The sequence below is a fragment of the Corythoichthys intestinalis genome, chromosome 1 (genome assembly GCF_030265065.1).
Source record: "Corythoichthys intestinalis isolate RoL2023-P3 chromosome 1, ASM3026506v1, whole genome shotgun sequence".
In the NCBI taxonomy this organism is placed as follows: Eukaryota; Metazoa; Chordata; class Actinopteri; order Syngnathiformes; family Syngnathidae; genus Corythoichthys; species Corythoichthys intestinalis.
The window spans coordinates 9,842,342-9,859,086 of record NC_080395.1 but is presented as its reverse complement, the minus strand read 5'-3'; the positions used below and the strand labels follow the sequence as shown (position 1 = coordinate 9,859,086).

At 37.6% G+C, this 16,745-nt stretch overlaps 1 protein-coding gene across 1 annotated transcript; it reads left to right on the top strand.

Annotated features, from left to right (window-relative positions):
* The first annotated feature begins 365 nt into the window (after positions 1-365).
* Positions 366-16,514, top strand: LOC130917693 (tryptophan 5-hydroxylase-like). The gene is made up of 11 exons (XM_057839372.1): positions 366-488; positions 797-1,070; positions 6,490-6,587; positions 6,668-6,735; positions 9,335-9,531; positions 10,085-10,147; positions 10,214-10,286; positions 12,925-13,051; positions 13,112-13,207; positions 14,224-14,357; positions 16,069-16,514. Exons 2-11 carry the CDS (start codon positions 797-799, stop codon positions 16,232-16,234), a joined length of 1,296 nt encoding a protein of 431 aa, XP_057695355.1. The 5' UTR covers positions 366-488; the 3' UTR covers positions 16,235-16,514.
* The last annotated feature ends 231 nt before the right edge of the window (positions 16,515-16,745 follow it).

Genomic DNA, 16,745 nt, shown 5'->3' with positions numbered 1-16,745 from the left:
TCTTTAAATATCCGCTACTTTTTGAGCAGAATTCTAGCTTTGTATAGGCTAATGTTCCTATTGTTGAAAGCACAAAGGTGTGTAATAAACAACTAGCACATTTATATTTTGCATTTTGTTTTCTTACTGTACCGAAAATGAACCGAAGCGTAACCTCAAAACCGAGGTACGTACCAAACCGACATTTTTGTGTACCGTTACACCCCTATATACTAGTAAATGAATTTTTTTGTTTGTTTGTTTTACTTTCAATTTCAATGCACATTTCCAACTAAAATGTCAAGCCTGTCAGAGTCATGGCACACATGATTTCAATCCTAGCCTCAGGCCACACCTTCTTGTGTCTGAACGATGATTAAACTCCGCCCCCCGCGCAAGAAAACAAGCGCTTGGTTCGTCCTGAGTGTTGTTCATCAGTGAGACGAGTGGCAAGTCAAGCCAGCGGATTGTCCAAATCTTCTGCCTGCAAGCTTTACGACAACAAGACTGTAAGTAAAACAAATGACTTAAAAAAAATGGTAAAAGTTACATGCATGCATTTATTCAAATGATCTTTAACTCCTTTAGATTTTTTAAAATGAATATTTTCAAATTTAAATAAGATTGCAATTCAAATTCATTTATCACTTTATTTAAAACAAAACAAAACAAAAAAAGATTCCGTTAGAACAATGTGTCTTTGCTTAACCCTTTGACTGCCATTGACGGAGATAGATTTCTGATCCATTTGAAATGGGAGGATGGCAGCAAATTTACGATTGCGAAAAAAAAACACGTTTTTATCGGTGGTCCTTAGATGAACGTTGACGGAAAGTCCAGCAAATCCGGCGCCACCATCCTCTTCTCCCTCAAGAACGAGGTAGGCGGTCTGGTCAAGGCTCTCCGGACTTTCCAGGAACAACACGTCAATCTGGTCCACATCGAGTCACGCAGGTCCAAGCGCAGGAATTCCGACTTTGAGATCTTTGTCAACTGCGACGGTGATCACCGGCAGCTCCGAGAGTTGACACGTCTTTTGTCGCAGCACACCAATGTGGTCCAGATAACGTCGCCGAGCCGTAACAATGACGGTAGGTCTCCGTTCCTGTACATTTTGGGGAACTTCTTGTTACTTTTAGATTCATTCAAGGACGTTTTAGGGGTTGAATTTGCTATTGGAAATGAATGGGGCCATTGAAAATGAATGGGAAGTTTTTGTAAAATTTTGATCTCACGCTGTCAATGGCACTGGAAGATGCACATTCACAACTAAGTCCTCACAGTCTTAATGAATTGGATGTCTACTGTTGTCAATGGAAGGCAATGAGTTAATTTTAGGTTGGGTCCTTGTCGAGTTTAGGGTATTTTCGGGTCACTTCCTGTTTATTTTTTGGGCAACTTGAGGACTTTTTTTCTGGTCAAAAATAATGATCGCAAATGGAGGTCCAAGTAGAAAATCAGCAGGAGTAAATTGAAATGTTTTGTGGAGTTGAATGTGCCATTGAAAATGAATGGAGCTATTGAAAATTAATGGGAAGTTTTTGTCAAATTTTGGCGGAACCGTGCATTTTTTTGCCAAAATTTGGTTGTTGTGTGAATTCGGTGGATCGGACAAAAAATTTTTGAGATCAAAATGGATTAGACGTCTAGCGCCATCAGTGGCACTTAAAGATGAGTTTTCACAGTCTGTCCAGTCCTTCCAGTTTGGTTGTCAATCGTTATCAATTTTAGGTCACTTTCTGTACATTTTGGGTCAATTTCTGTTAATTTTGGAGCATTTCAATGACGGTTTAAGGGTCAGAAATGATTACCACCAATGGAGTTTTTTTTTTTTAAAGGGTTGAATTGAATTTACCTTTGGAAATTAATTGGATCATTAAAAATAGATGGGAATTTTTTTTGCCGATTTTTTTTTTTTTTTTTTTTTTTTTTTATGAGATCAAAATGGGTTGGACATCTAGCGCTGTCAATGGCATTGAAAAATAAGCATTCACAGTCATTCCTCTCAGTTTGAATGAATTGGATGTCTATCGTTTTCAACTTTAAGTCACGTCCTTGTCAATTTTAGGGTACTTATGGATCACTTCCTAATGATTTTGGGTCACTTCCTTTACATTTTGGGGCATTTCCTGTTGATTTTAGGGTATTTTCAGGTCACTTTTTGTTAATTAGTCGCTTCCTGTGGATTTGGGATCACCTCCTGTTTATTTTTGGGCAATTTGAGGAATGAACGCAAATGGAGGTCCAAGTTGAAAATCAATAGGAGTAATTTGAAATGTTTTGTGGAGTTGAATGTGCCATTGGAAATGAATGGGGCCTTTGAAAATGAATTGGAAGTTTATGTCAAATTTTAACAGAACCGTACATTTTTTGCCCAATTTTTTTTGATTTGTGAATTCTATGGATTGGACAACAACAAAAATTGAGATCAAAATGTATTGGACGTCTAGTGCCGCCAATGGCACTGAAAGATGAGCCTTCACAGCCAGTTCTCCCAGTTTGAATGACTTGGTTGTCTGGCGTGGTCAATTTTAGGTCACTTTCTGTACATTTTGGGTCACTTTCTGCTAGTTTTGGAGCAATTCAAGGAAGTTTTAAGGGTGAAAAATGATGACCACCAATGGAGATTTTTAAGGGTTGAATTGAATCTACCATTAAAAATGGATGGAAAATGTTTATGCCTTTTTTTTTTTTTTTTTTTTTTTTTTTTGGGGATATGTGAATTCAGTGAATCGGACAAAAATTTGCCAACATTTTGGCAGAACTGTACATTTTTTGCCTTTTCTTGATAAGCAAATTTGGTGAATCAGACAAAAACTTGTTGAGATCAAAATGGGTTGGACATCAGCGCTGTCAATGGCATTAAAAACTGAGCACTCGCTGTTATTCCTCTAAGTATGAATGAATTGGATGCCTATCGTCAATTTTAGGTCATGTCCTTGTCGATTTTAGGGTACTAGCCGATGATTTTTGGGTCACTTCCTTTACATTTTGGGGCATTTCGTGTTGATTTTAATCTACGGTATTGGCCCGAATATAAGACGGTGTATTTTGCATTGAAATAAGACTGAAAAAGAGGGGGTCGTCTTATATTCGCGGTCTGGACATTATACCCATTCACGACGCTAGATGGAGGCCAAATATCATTGAAGCGATGTTCTGTCATGACAGATCTCAGCTACTCTCCCCATTCACGATGCTAGATGGCGCCAGATATCATTGAAGCGATGTTCTGTCATGACAGATCTCAGCTACTCCCAAGTTTAACCAGTTTGTATTATTTTATTGCAATGTTTTTCCTTATTCAGATTTGTTCCTAGATTACAGTTACAGTTAGACTTCACTTTGATGGTTATTGCACTTATTGCAATTTTGTTGTGTTATCACAATAGATTGGTTTATTTACATTTCAAAAACCAGAAGCCATTCATTTACGAACGTGATTGCACTTTAGTTTACATATTTAAATGTTCAGATATTAAGATTTCAATGAGGAAAAATAACATGTTTTTCTCTCAAATATATTGTTGTAACTTGTAATCATTTGTTTCGGATGTACTGTAATCATTTTCTGTATAAAAATTAATTTGGTGTTCAAAAATTCTTTTTTTCAAACTTCAGTCTTGAAAAAGAGGGGGTCGTCTTATAATCAGGGCCGTCTTATATTCGGGCCAATACGGTATTTCAGGCCACTGTTTATTTGTTGCTTCCTGTGGATCTGGGGTCACCTCCTGTTTATTTTTGGGCAATTTCAGGACGTCTTTTTTTTGTGTGTGTGTGTGGGGGGGGGGGGGGTAATGATGGATGCAAATGGAGGTCCAAGTTGAAAATCAGTCATAGTAATTTGAAATATTTTATGGAGTTGAATGTGCAATTGGAAATGAATGGGGCCTTTTAAAATAAATGGGACGTTTTTGTCAAATTTTGGCTGAACCGTGCGTTGTTGCCATCTTCTGGCTGATAACTATTATGCGCCTTGATTTTGTGAATTTTGTGAAAGATGTGAATCAGACAAAACTGTATATGACAAGCAGTGTTGTTAATCTTACTGAAAAAAAGTAATTAATTATAGTTACAAACTACTTCTCCCAAAAAGTAATTGCGTTAGTAACTCATTTACCTGAATGTAAGAGTATTTAGTTACTTGGCAAAGTAATTGGTGATAATTACTTTTTTTTTTTTTTCCTCAAAAAAACAAAAGAGACATTGGCCACACTATGTGAAGTTTTTTGTGAAGGTTTTTGGTACAATTGGCCCGAGCCCGATTCTTTACCCTAATTTACCCTTTACCCTGAATCAACTGTTAAAAGTTGTTAAAATTGCTCCCATTATTGCATTAGTTCCCTTCTCTCTACTTTCGACATATGAAAATTTAAAACTGTTTAATCATTTAAAGATAGATTAAAGTCAAGATTTTGCCGATTTAGAAGTATTTTAGATAAAAAGTTACTTAGGTTCGCTAGGAAGGTTCTCTACAACAGAGCCGTCCTAAAAACTCTACTGCTTTAAGATGGCGGCTGTCTACTAACTCATTTAGTGCCATGTCTGTCATTTTGCATCTAGTTATATCTATGTACATAGTAACGCATAGTAACGCATGCCTTTCCGTCCTCAGTAACGGTAACGGCGTTTCCAAGATGAGAAAAGTAATTAATTAGATTACCCACTACTGAAAAAAATAACGCCGTTATTAACAACACTGATGACAAGTCGTACGTTTTTGCAATTGGAAATGAATGCGCCATTTTTATGGGTCAAAAAAGGGGAAAATAATTGGGGAGTACTACTGTGAATGTTAGGAGTAAAATCCAAATTGTGTCAATAAGTCCATATTGGAAGTGAAGACTTTAGCTTAATGGGGAGCTTCCTCCATTACTTTAAGTGTTTTTGGCCGGATGAAGCTTACCACCTAAGACGCTTTCAGATGAGCGCGATGTTCCCGTCGCGCCTCACAAGATATTTTATCTTTGATTAACCAGCATGGCACAAGGATCGTGTATTGATGCCATTGACGGAGATAGATGTCCAATCCATTTTTAGTGGCTAGCAGCGATCATTCCGTCGTCTTAACCTCATGAATGGCGGTCAACATGTTGAAGAGTTTTGAATTTTTTAAAGTTTTGAATTTATTCTTTTTTCTATTTGAGTAGGTAGGTAGGTAGGTAGGTAGTAGATGGGCAGGTAGGTGGGGGGGTGGATAGCTGGCTAGGTAGGTAGGTAGGTGGGGGGTAAATAGGTAGGTAGGTAAATACAAAAAAATACACATTTGCTTGGTGATAAAAAAATAATTAAAATGAAAAATTTAAACGACAGTCAAATATTTTTTATAAATTGTATTATTCTATTATATTTTAAACACTGAGGAAGAATACAAAATTTATCAAAACCTTGTTTTTTTAATAAATGTTACAAAATAATCATAAATAAATAAATAAATAAATATCAGTTGCTGGACGCCAGGTTTGCCAGCAGCTGGCGCCATGGCTACACGTAAAATAAACGTAAGCGTCATGCACAATTTGTTTCTTCTACAACCCCCCAATCACTAGTTTATAAACTAATAGTAAAAATAAAATAAAAAAATACCGTTTTCAATAAGAGCTCGTGTTTAAAATTTCAGTTTTAGAAAACAAGTTTTTTACCAAAAAAAAAAGTTTTTTTTGGGTCGGGGGGATTTTTCATTTTTTTAAGATTTGAACTTGATGATTTGAGTGGGGGGGTGGTTGCTCTTATAATTCGATTATTGGGGGTGGGTTGCACTAGAGCAGGGGTCGGCAACCCAAATTGTTGAAAGAGCCATATTGGAGCCAAAAAACAAATATGTCTGGAGCTGCAAAAAAATAAAAGCCTTATATTGAAGGCAACACAGGCTGTATGTATCTATCTTGGCTTTATTAACCTACTATCAAAATGACAAAGTTGGCTACAAATACATAATGAGCCTTCATGATTACTGTATTTCCCGCACTATAATGCACACCTGAAAGCTTGAAATTTTCTGAAAAGCCGACAGTGCGCCTCATAATCCGATGTGCCTTGTATATGGATCAATATTGGTAAATCATTGCATCAATTTAGCTCAGCTCCATCTTGTGGATCTATAATGCAATGCCACCCACTACTACTACTACTACTACTGCACCTGCAGTGCACCCTATACATGAAAACGGTTTTAAAATAGGCAAGTCATTGAAGGTGCGCCTTGTACTCCAACTCCGGTTATCCATCCCAGAGAAATGGCAAGTGCAACAGAACACCTTCAGTGTCATTGACGATGGTAGACGTCCAATCATGTGGCTATTTTCACCCATCTCTGTGAATGTAGTTGAGTTCGTCTCTAGTAGACGTGCAATCCATTTGAACGAATGTTCATTCGCAGCCATCTTCCAACTTCAAATGGATTGGACGACTTCTAGTGACAAACTCATTTGAAGAATTTAATTATATAATTGGACATCTATGGCAGCCAATGACTTAAAAAAAAAAAGTCATTTAAGCATTTTTTTTCAGACGAGCTGCCCGTTCCGTGGTTCCCCAAGAAAATTTCCGATCTGGATCTTTGCAGCCAGGTTCTGATGTACGGATCCGACTTGGACGCCGACCATCCGGTTTGTAAGCCCCTCACCCCAAAAATCGTATCGAATCATCTTATGAAGACCTAAAAAGAAAAAAATATAATTATTTTCAGGGATTTCAAGACAAGATTTACCGCAAACGACGTAACTACTTTGCGGATTTGGCGCGAAGCTACAAACAGTAAGTGGGAACTTTTTTTTTTTTTTTGTCATAGAAAAATATATGGCGGAAACCACTCAGGTGACTTGAAGTTCTGCTCTGAGACCCCCAATTTTGCCACATTTCAAAATTATCCGATATGTAAGTCATTTGAAAGCTTAAAATCTCAATTTTCTGGGGGAAGAAAAAATTTGAACAGGAGAGCATTTTTAAAAAAGTAAATAAATACAGCAAAACCCTAACTGGAGGTGATAGCATGATAGAGCATAATTAAAGACGCCATGATTTTAACGAGATATTATCGCTTACTTACATTGTTTCAATCCAAAATCTCCATGTAGCACGTACAACCCCTAGCAAAAAGTATGGAATCACCAGTCTCGGACGAGCACTCCCCCAGACATTTTATCAGGCAGAACAACTCTGATAAAAAGGTTGAAAAAATAATAAATTCTTTAGCATTCCGAAACACTAACAGAAGTGAATAAATAACATTGTGGTGGTCAGTAAATGTTACTTCTATAGAGCAAGTTCAGGGAAATATATATGGAATCACTCCATTCTGAGGAAAAAAATATGGAATCATGAGAAACAAACAAAGAAATAACAATCAAAACACATCTCTTGTATTTAGTAGCACCACCTCTGGCTTTTATGACACCTTGGAGTCTCTGAGGCATGGACTTGATGAGTATTATTCATCAATTTGGTGCCAACTCTCTTTGATTTCAGTTGCCAGATCATCCTTGCAGGTCGGAGCCTTGCTATGCACTATTTTTTTTTATTTTTTATTTCTCCACAGGTTTTCAATAGGGTTGAGATCTGGGCTATTTGCAGCCCATGACATTGACTGGATGAGTCTTTCTCCAAGGAATGCTTTAACAGTTTTAGCTCTATGGCAGGGGTCCCAAAACTTTTTCCTGTGAGGGCCACATAACTTTTCCCTTCTCTGATTAGGGGCCGGGGTCAGTTTGTAACAGAAAAAGTGTGATGATTCCAGGAGCGTCGAAATGTAAAAATTTATGGCTTTTCAGAAGCTAAATTTATAACCCTTTCTTGATTCTTCACGGAACAAAAGTAAATAAAATTAAAATATAATATAATATAATATAATATAATATAATATAATATAATATAATAATTATGAATAATAATAACACTATTAATTAAATAGATAATAACTAAATAGCCCTCACTTGAGTTCTTCACAGAAAAAGGCCAGGAAATAAATAACACTATTGAGAAATTTTTTTTTTTCAAAATGCGCTCTGGTATTGGCCAGACCAAATGTGGAGGCGGGCCATATCAGGCCCGCGGGCCGTACTCTATGGCATGATGCTTTGTCAACTTGGAAAATGACAAACATATTTTCAATTGAAGGGATAAGAAAGCTTTCTAAAATTTCAATGTAAACTTGTGCATTTATTGAAGATTTAACTACAGCTCTCTCCCTAGTGCCTTTGCCTGACATGCAGCCCCATATCATCAAGGACTGAGGGAATTTAGATGTTTTCTTCAGACTGTCATCTTTCTAAATCTCTCTGGAAGAGCACCAAACCAAAGTTCCAGCATCATCACCTTGTTCAAGGCAGATTCTTGACTCTTGGCACCTTGTTCAATGCAGATTCTTGACTCTTAACAAGGTGATGATGCTGGAACTTTGGTTTGGTGCTGTTCTAGTGAGATTGGCTTAAAATACAGCAGTTTATTTTAAAGAGGAGTACAAGAGCAGAAACTGCTTTTTCAGCCTTGTCTGTGTTTTCTATGGAGGAAACCCCTGACAACACAGACAAGGCTGAAAAAGCAGTTTCTGCTCTTGCATCCCTCTTTAAAAGAAACTGCTGTATTTTAAGCCAAACCAACTGTTGTGTTTGATAGACCAATATGTCTATTGCTATGCAGAATACTGGCGCATTAAGCCCCCAAACTATTTTTAATTTGTCAGTTTTACCCTGAAAACCCCGTTTACAGACGTCGCGCAACCGCTTTTGTTTCAACCCAGCCATAAAACGAAGGTAATTAAAAAATGGTGTCTGTAAAAAAGTGACGGATATTTACCTCATAACTATCGCTTAATTCGCATTTTTTCGATATGTTAGATGATAAATAATTTATCCAAACAAAGAAAAACTTGGAAAAAAACTTTAAAAAGGTGAATATATGATGAAGAAAATCTCGACCACTCCTTGATGTCTGCGATTTCTGCATCGCGACCCTTGTTATATTACCATGTTTCACCCATTAAATCCCCCCAAAAATCCAGCTGTGGCCATTCATAGCTGTGTCTTGACACTCAGTGGTACATGTTACATGGAGTTTTTAGATCGAAACAAGGTAAGTAGGCGATAATATGTCGTCAAAGTCATGGCGTCTGTAATTCTGCTCTCGCGTGCGCTCACCTCCAGATAGGGTTTTGCCCTCCTGTTCAAAATTTTTCTTCCCCCAGAAAATTTAGATTTTAAGCTTTCCAATGATGTATCACATGAACATATCGCACAATTTTGAAAGTTGGCTAAATTGGGGTTCTCAGAGCTGAACTTGAGTGTTTTCCGCCATATATATATAATTTTTTAAAAAATTACCCCCCCCCCCCTAAATATTTGGTGCGACTAAACCGCAGCGGCGACCCTATCCCCCGCGTGGACTACACGGCCGAGGAGATTCAAACGTGGGCTCGGGTGTTTCGGGAACTCAACGCGCTTTACCCGAGCCACGCCTGCAAGGAGTTCCTGAAAAACCTCCCTCTGCTGGTCGAACACTGCAACTACAAGGAGGACAACATCCCCCAGCTGGAGGACGTCTCACGCTTCCTTAAAGGTAAAATTCCAATTCAAAGTCATTTAAAAGAGAAAAGGTCATTAATAAATTCTACTCAATTTGCATCTATGAAATATTTTCGTATATTTACGTTTAATTTAAAGATTTTAAGAAGATGGATAGACGTCCAATCCATTAGAAGTGGGAAGGCTGACAGAGTAATTTGAATGTATGTAAAACACAAAGTAAAAAAAAAAAGTAAATTATTAATATGTATGTAATATATGTTCATGCAAAAAATGTCAAATTTAAAAAATATGTGTGTATAATGTTATTCAATTTATATTTTACAACTACTGTATGTTAATATAACAAATATATGACATTTGGATTTTAAAAAGTTTTTAGACATCAAAGACCGTTTTGAGTCGCAAATATTTTGTAAGCATCAAATGCAATTTACTCTCAACCCTATTTTTACAGACATAAAAAACATCACTTTCAACAAAGATACATTTTTTGTGTGACAATTGATTTATTTCAGACATCAAAAATACCTTTTTGCAACTATAGCTTCAAATATGGTGACTGATTTTAATTTATTTTTATTCAGAACGTTCGGGTTTCAGCATCCGTCCTGTGTCAGGCTATTTGTCGCCCCGGGACTTTCTGGCAGGTTAGTGTCTTGCTCGTAACATTTTTTTTTTCACATCTTTGAGGATTTATTTATTTTTGTGTGTAGGTTTGGCGTTCCGAGTGTTCCACTGCACACAGTACGTCCGACACAGTTCTGACCCGTTCTACACACCGGAACCGTGAGTCCAAACATGCTCCCAATTGGTCCGTGTGTCTTTGACGTTGATTAAAAACAAAGACTTTGTTCGGTAAATTGCCTTTGATCTTTGACAAAACTGGAGAAATATTGACATATAAATTATTTGCATATAAAGGTTGGCCAAGATTTCCAGTTGTCTTGAATGTTTTGGAAAATTTGCAGCATGTCAGTTTGTTAGCGACAGACAAGTGTCATTGATGTTTCGAGAAATATGGATGGATTCAATTTTAGCATTTTAGGAAAAGTAACGTTTTTGCAAAATTTTCCTCAATATTGTTTTGACATGTACCGGACATTGTCAATCATTTTTGTTGATGTCGTCTTGTCATTTTGGCTGTTGTCATTTTTTTTCATCGTGATTGTTCGTTTTTTTGCAGTTTGTGTACTACCATTATTGTTGTCAGTTCTGTTTTTGTTGCCATTTTGGTTGCTCCTTTTGTCCTCTTTGTTTTTCATTGTTGTAAATACCTCTACCAGTAGGTGACACCTATAGGGGTCATAGGTCAGAAATACAGTGGCATTTGAGTTTTATGATATTATCTGGAAGCTGATAATATTGTCCAAAAACAGCATTTTAAAATGATTATATCGAAACTGGTTTTTCATTATTGGTTTTGGGCCAATGTGCATGTTGCCTTCAAAGTGAATGTAGAAGCCTTCTGCCTATGTGCAAGGGCTGGTCACAGCTTAGCACAGCAGTCCATTAGATATACTACTACTACTATACTGAACAATCTTTTCATGACATTGACGTGACGAGCTAAAACGTGTTTTAGGGGACTAAAACAAAACGAAACGAATGCCAGTTTTAGTCTGACGAAACGACAACAAGACAAAAATGCGACATCATTTCTCTCATATGTTCTCAATGCGTGATTTTTGTAGGGCTGCAGCTATCGATTATTTTAGTAGTCGATTAATCGATGAACTAGTTAGTTCAAATAATTGAGTAATCTGATAAGGAACATGAAAAAAATTAAAATACCTGAGCTGAGCCTCAAACGGTATTAAAAGAAAATTTGAATGAGGATCTATGTCAACAAAAGAACAATTGGCTAACTGACATCGCACTAGCTTTGTCCACTAGCTTAAATGCTATAAAATGCTAACTTTAAAAAAAAAAATTTTTTTTTTTACAATGCTCTTAACAAATGGTTCAGACACATGTTCCTGTAATTCAACTAAATATACCTACAAACTAAATTATGAATGCATTAAAACACGTTAGCTCAAACAAAAACTTAGCTTACGTTGATCTTAACATGGAGCAGTTGGATTTAGCCATGTAAAATGAGGCAGACCAGAGGGCAGTGTATCCACCCTAATCAATAAAACTAAATGCAAACACTTTCAAAACAAAACATTGCCATATGCCACTTTAATTAAACGAATACTTGAAGCAATAAATTTAATTCGAATCTTTTATCCTAATCGAATACTTGAGTTAATCGTTGCAGCACTAGATATTTGCTTATAGTACGTGTAGTGTAGCCTGCATAGTAGCAGTGTTTTGGTCTTGTCACTTGGCTTGTTTGTTTTGAAACACATGGTAAGATTTTTTTTCATCCTGGCAAGACAAAATATGCAATGTTGCTTTAGACTTTAAAGATCTTTACTGACGGATCATCACACACTAAGTGTAACTCGTAGCTTTAGCATAGCACTCTCGTTAGCATTAGCATTAGCTTATTTATTTGAAAATGTTGGAAACCATTTTATTGATTTATTTATGGACTCGAACCAAAAACATTTTGAATACTCATCGACGAAAACGAACACATTTTGTAGTGTCTAAAATATGGCTAAGAGGAATAAGTGTTTTTGGCCAAAATACCGTATTTGCCCGAATATAAGATGGTGTTTTTTGCATTGAAATAAGACTGAAAAAGTGGGGGTCGTGTTATATTCGCGATCTAGACGTTATACCCATTCACGACGCTAGATGGCGCCAGATATAATTGAAGCAATATTCTGTCATGACAGATCTCAGCTACTCTCAAGTTTAACCAGTTTGCATCATTTTATTGCATTTTTTTTTCCATATTCGGATTTGTTTCAAGACTGCAGTTACAATTAGACCTCACTTTGATGGTTAATGCAGTTATGGCAATTTTGTTGTTTTATCACAATAGATTGGTTTATTTACATTTCAAAAACCAGAAGCCATTCATTTACGAATGTGATTGCACTTTAGTTTACATATTTAAATGTTCAGATATTAAGATCTGAATGAGGCAAAATAACATGCTTTTTCTCTCAAATATATTGTTATAATCATTTATTTCAGATGTACTGTAATTATTTTCTGTATAAAAAATAATTTGGTGTTCGAAAAGTCTTTTTCAAACTTGAGTCTTGAAAAAGAGGGGGTCGTCTTCTAATCAGGGCCGTCTTATATTCAGGCCAGTACGGTAGATGGAAGATGGAAATTAAAATGGCTGCCAAAAACAACACTGGTTGTCACTTTTGTCGTCATTTTTGTTTGCTATTTTTCTATTGTTTTTGTCATTTGTCATGTTAGTCTTTGGTATTATTGTGGTTTTTGGTTTTGTCTTTAATTTTGACATTGTGATTTTTGGCATCACATTTGTTTTTGTCTTCATTGTTTAATCACGCAGAGACACGTGCCACGAGCTGCTGGGCCACGTGCCACTCCTGGCCGAACCGGGCTTTGCGCAGTTCTCGCAAGAACTGGGCCTGGCGTCGCTGGGCGCCGCCGCCGACGCTGTACGCAAGCTGGCCACGGTAACGCTCTCGATGGTTCGCCCGCCGCCGGTGACTTTTGATGACGACGTTGTCTTTCAGTGTTACTTCTTCACGGTGGAGTTTGGACTTTGCAAGCAGGACGGAAGACTTCGCGCCTACGGGGCCGGACTGCTCTCATCCGCTGGCGAGCTCAAGGTAGTTAGTCCAATTCATATTCGTTCATTAGCTGCCAATGACGGCGATGGATGTCCACACACATTAAATCGCTGCAAAATTACGGGGACGGGACAAATGAATGAAAAAAAAAATTTTGGGAATGAGTGATTTCAATAAAAAAAAGTTGTTTCTTTTTAACGCACTTGCTAACGTTTGTTTATTCGCTGCAACCCTCCCACTTCAAACGAATTTGACGTCAACTAGTGATATACTCATTTGATTTATTATGACGTATTAACGCATTGGCTGCCGTTAAGAGCCATAGACGTCCAATCCATTTGAACTGGGAGAACTGGCAGCCGGAACGGTTCATTTGCTGTCAGCCCTCTCAGTTCAAATGGTTTGGAAGTCTACTCGGGACAAACTCATTTTAAGCGTTTAATTTAGTTTATAAGAGCCACATTATTGGACGTCTGTCATTGTCAATGGCAACAAAAGAAGTTGAATACACCTATTATCGGTTATGGACTTACAATTATTATTCTATTTTGTTTACTTAGTTTTTTTCACTATTGGTTTTGTTTAAATTCAAAATGTTTTATTTCATATTAATACATATACAGTAAGTTAATAGTCTTTGTAGGGTTATGGTTAGGTTTATTTTTATATTATGTATTTGTAATTATTTATATTATCAAAATAACGAGTCTTGATTGTTTATTCGTTATAGAAATTTATTTTTATGTATTTTTTTTTTATTTTTATAAATGTTTTATTTTCTTTAGTATTTTTTTGTGTACAATTTATTCAACTTTTTTTAATGTAATTTTATTAATTGGCTATTTTGAATTTATACTTTTTACCTGCAGTTTTTGGTCATAATTCATTATACAGGGTGATTCAAAAAGAATGTGCCAAAACCATTGTGCACAATAATTTTGTGTATTTTTCTTACCTTTGTGTTTGTATATTTTCCTTCTATTTTTGGTGGATTGGACTGAATACGAACTGAGCAAAATCTTTTTTGTCGCACTTGAAACATGTGCTTTTGTCAGCACGCATTGTCAGGCGAGGCCAAGTTGCTCCCCTTCGATCCTCGTGTGACGTGCAACGAGGAGTGTGTCATCACCGCCTTCCAAAACGTTTACTTCGTGGCCGACGCCTTCGACGATGCCAAAACCAAAATGAGGTCAGACAAAAAAAAACTAAATGCTCTAAAAAGGATACTTTTTGTCCTTAACTTGATTTTAATGGTTATCCAAGTTTTCCCTTTTATTTATATAATACAGTGTGGCAAATAAGTATTTAGTCAACCACTAACTGTGCAAGTTCTCCCACTTGAAAATATTAGATAGGCCTGTAATTGTTAACTTGGTAAACCTCAACCATTAGAGACAGAATGTGGGGGGAAAAAAACTGAAAATCGCATTGTTTGATTTTTAAAGAATTTATTTGCAAATCATGGTGGAAAATAAGTATTTGGTCAATACCAAAAGTTCATCTCAATACTTTGTTATGTACCCTTTGTTGGCAATAACAGAGGCCAAACGTTTTCCGTAACTCTTCACAAGCTTTTCACACTCTGTTGTTGGTATTTTCCTCCATGCAGATCTCCTTTAGAGCAGTGATGTTTTGGGGCTATAGTTGGGCAACACAGACTTTCAACTCCCTCCACAGATTTTCTATGGGGTTGAGATCTGGAGACTGGCTAGGCCACTCCAGGACCTTGAAATGCTTCTTACGAAGCCGCTCCTTTGTTGCCCTGGCTGTTTGTTTGGGATCATTGTCATGCTGAAAGACCCAGCCACGTCTCATCTTCAATGGCCTTGCTGATGGAAGGAGATTTTCACCCAAAATCTCTCAATACATGGCCCCATTCATTCTTTCCTTTACACAGATCAGTCGTCCTGGTCCCTTTGCAGAAAAACAGCCCCAAAGCGTGATGTTTCCACCCCATGCTTTATAGTGGGTATGGTGTTCTTCTGATGCAATTCAGTATTCTTTCTCCTCCAAACACGAGAACCTGTGTTTCTACCAAAAAGTTATATTTTGGTTTCATCTGACCATAACGCATTCTCCCAGTCTTCTTCTGGATCATCCAAATGCTCTCTAGCGAACCGCAGACGGGCCTGGACGTGTACTGGCTTCAGCAGGGGGACACGTCTGGCAGTGCAGGTGTTGAGTCCCTGGCGGCGCATTGTGTTACTAATAGTAGCCTTTGTTACTGTGGTCCCAGCTCTCTGTAGGTCATTCCCTAGGTCCCCCCGTGTGGCTCTGGGATTTTTGCTCATCGTTCTTGTTATCATTTTGACGCTACGGGGTGAGATCTTGCATGGAGCCCCAGATCGAGGGAGATTATCAGTGGTCTTGTATGTCTTCCATTTTCTATTAATTGCTCCCACAGTTGATTTCTTTACACCAAGAGTTTTACCCATTGCAGATTGTCTTCCCAGCCTGGTGCAGGTCTACAACTTTGTCTCTGGTGTCCTTCGACAGCTCTTATGTCTTGGCTATAGTGGAGTTTGGAGTGTGACTGACTGAGGTTGTGGACGGGTGTCTTTTATACAGATAATGAGTTAAAACAGGTGCCATTAATACAGGTAACGAGTGGAGCCTCGTTAGACCTCTTTAGAAGAAGTTAGACCTCTTTGACAGCCAGAAATATTGCTTGTTTGTAGGTGACCAAATACTTATTTTGCACTCTAATTTGGAAATAAATTCTTTAAAAATCAAACAATGTGGTTTTCTGTTTTTTTTCCCACATTCTCTCACTCATGGTTGAGGTTTACCAATGTTGACAATTACAGGCCTCTCTAATCTTTTCAAGTAGGAGAACTTGCACAATTGGTGGTTGACTAAATACTTATTTGCCCCTCTGTATATGTCGTTTATGCGCGCAGGGAGTTCGCCAAAAGCATCCGTCGGCCATTCTCTGTGCGCTATAACGCGTACACGCAGAGCGTAGACGTGCTGGAGGATAGCGGCAGCATCCGAACGCTGGTGGAGGATCTGCGACACGATCTCGACATTGTGGAGGACGCCCTCAGCAGGCTCAACACTGCCTGATAACAAATCAGGAGAAGGCCACTCCATTTGGAAATGGGGGGCTAGGAGCAATTTTTTTTTTCTTCAGATGCACCCTATTCTTGGGAAAAAAGTCACTACTCAGAAGGTTATTAGGCGGTAAGGTTATGTATGTTTGGCAGGAATGCCAAAATTAAATGAATAAATACATCTACATTTCAATTTTGATCTATTGTGGAGATGCTTTTCAAAGCTTAGACTACGATTCCTTGACTTCAAGACTGGTTTGTGATATGTATGGTCTTTTTGCTCACTTTTAACCCTGAAATAAAGGAGAAATAAAGGAATGAATGTGCAAATGCAATGTCAGGAAATTGTTTTTGTCACCTCCAGGGACGTCACTAGATTTTAAGGATTGGGGGGGCTTAGCGTCCAGAACAGGGATTGGGAACCTATGTATTGCGAGCCATATCTGGCTCTTTTGATGAGTACATCTGGCTCTCCGCCGGCTCGCTTGATATGAATGAGCTGTGATGAGGTGATGGTGTATCCA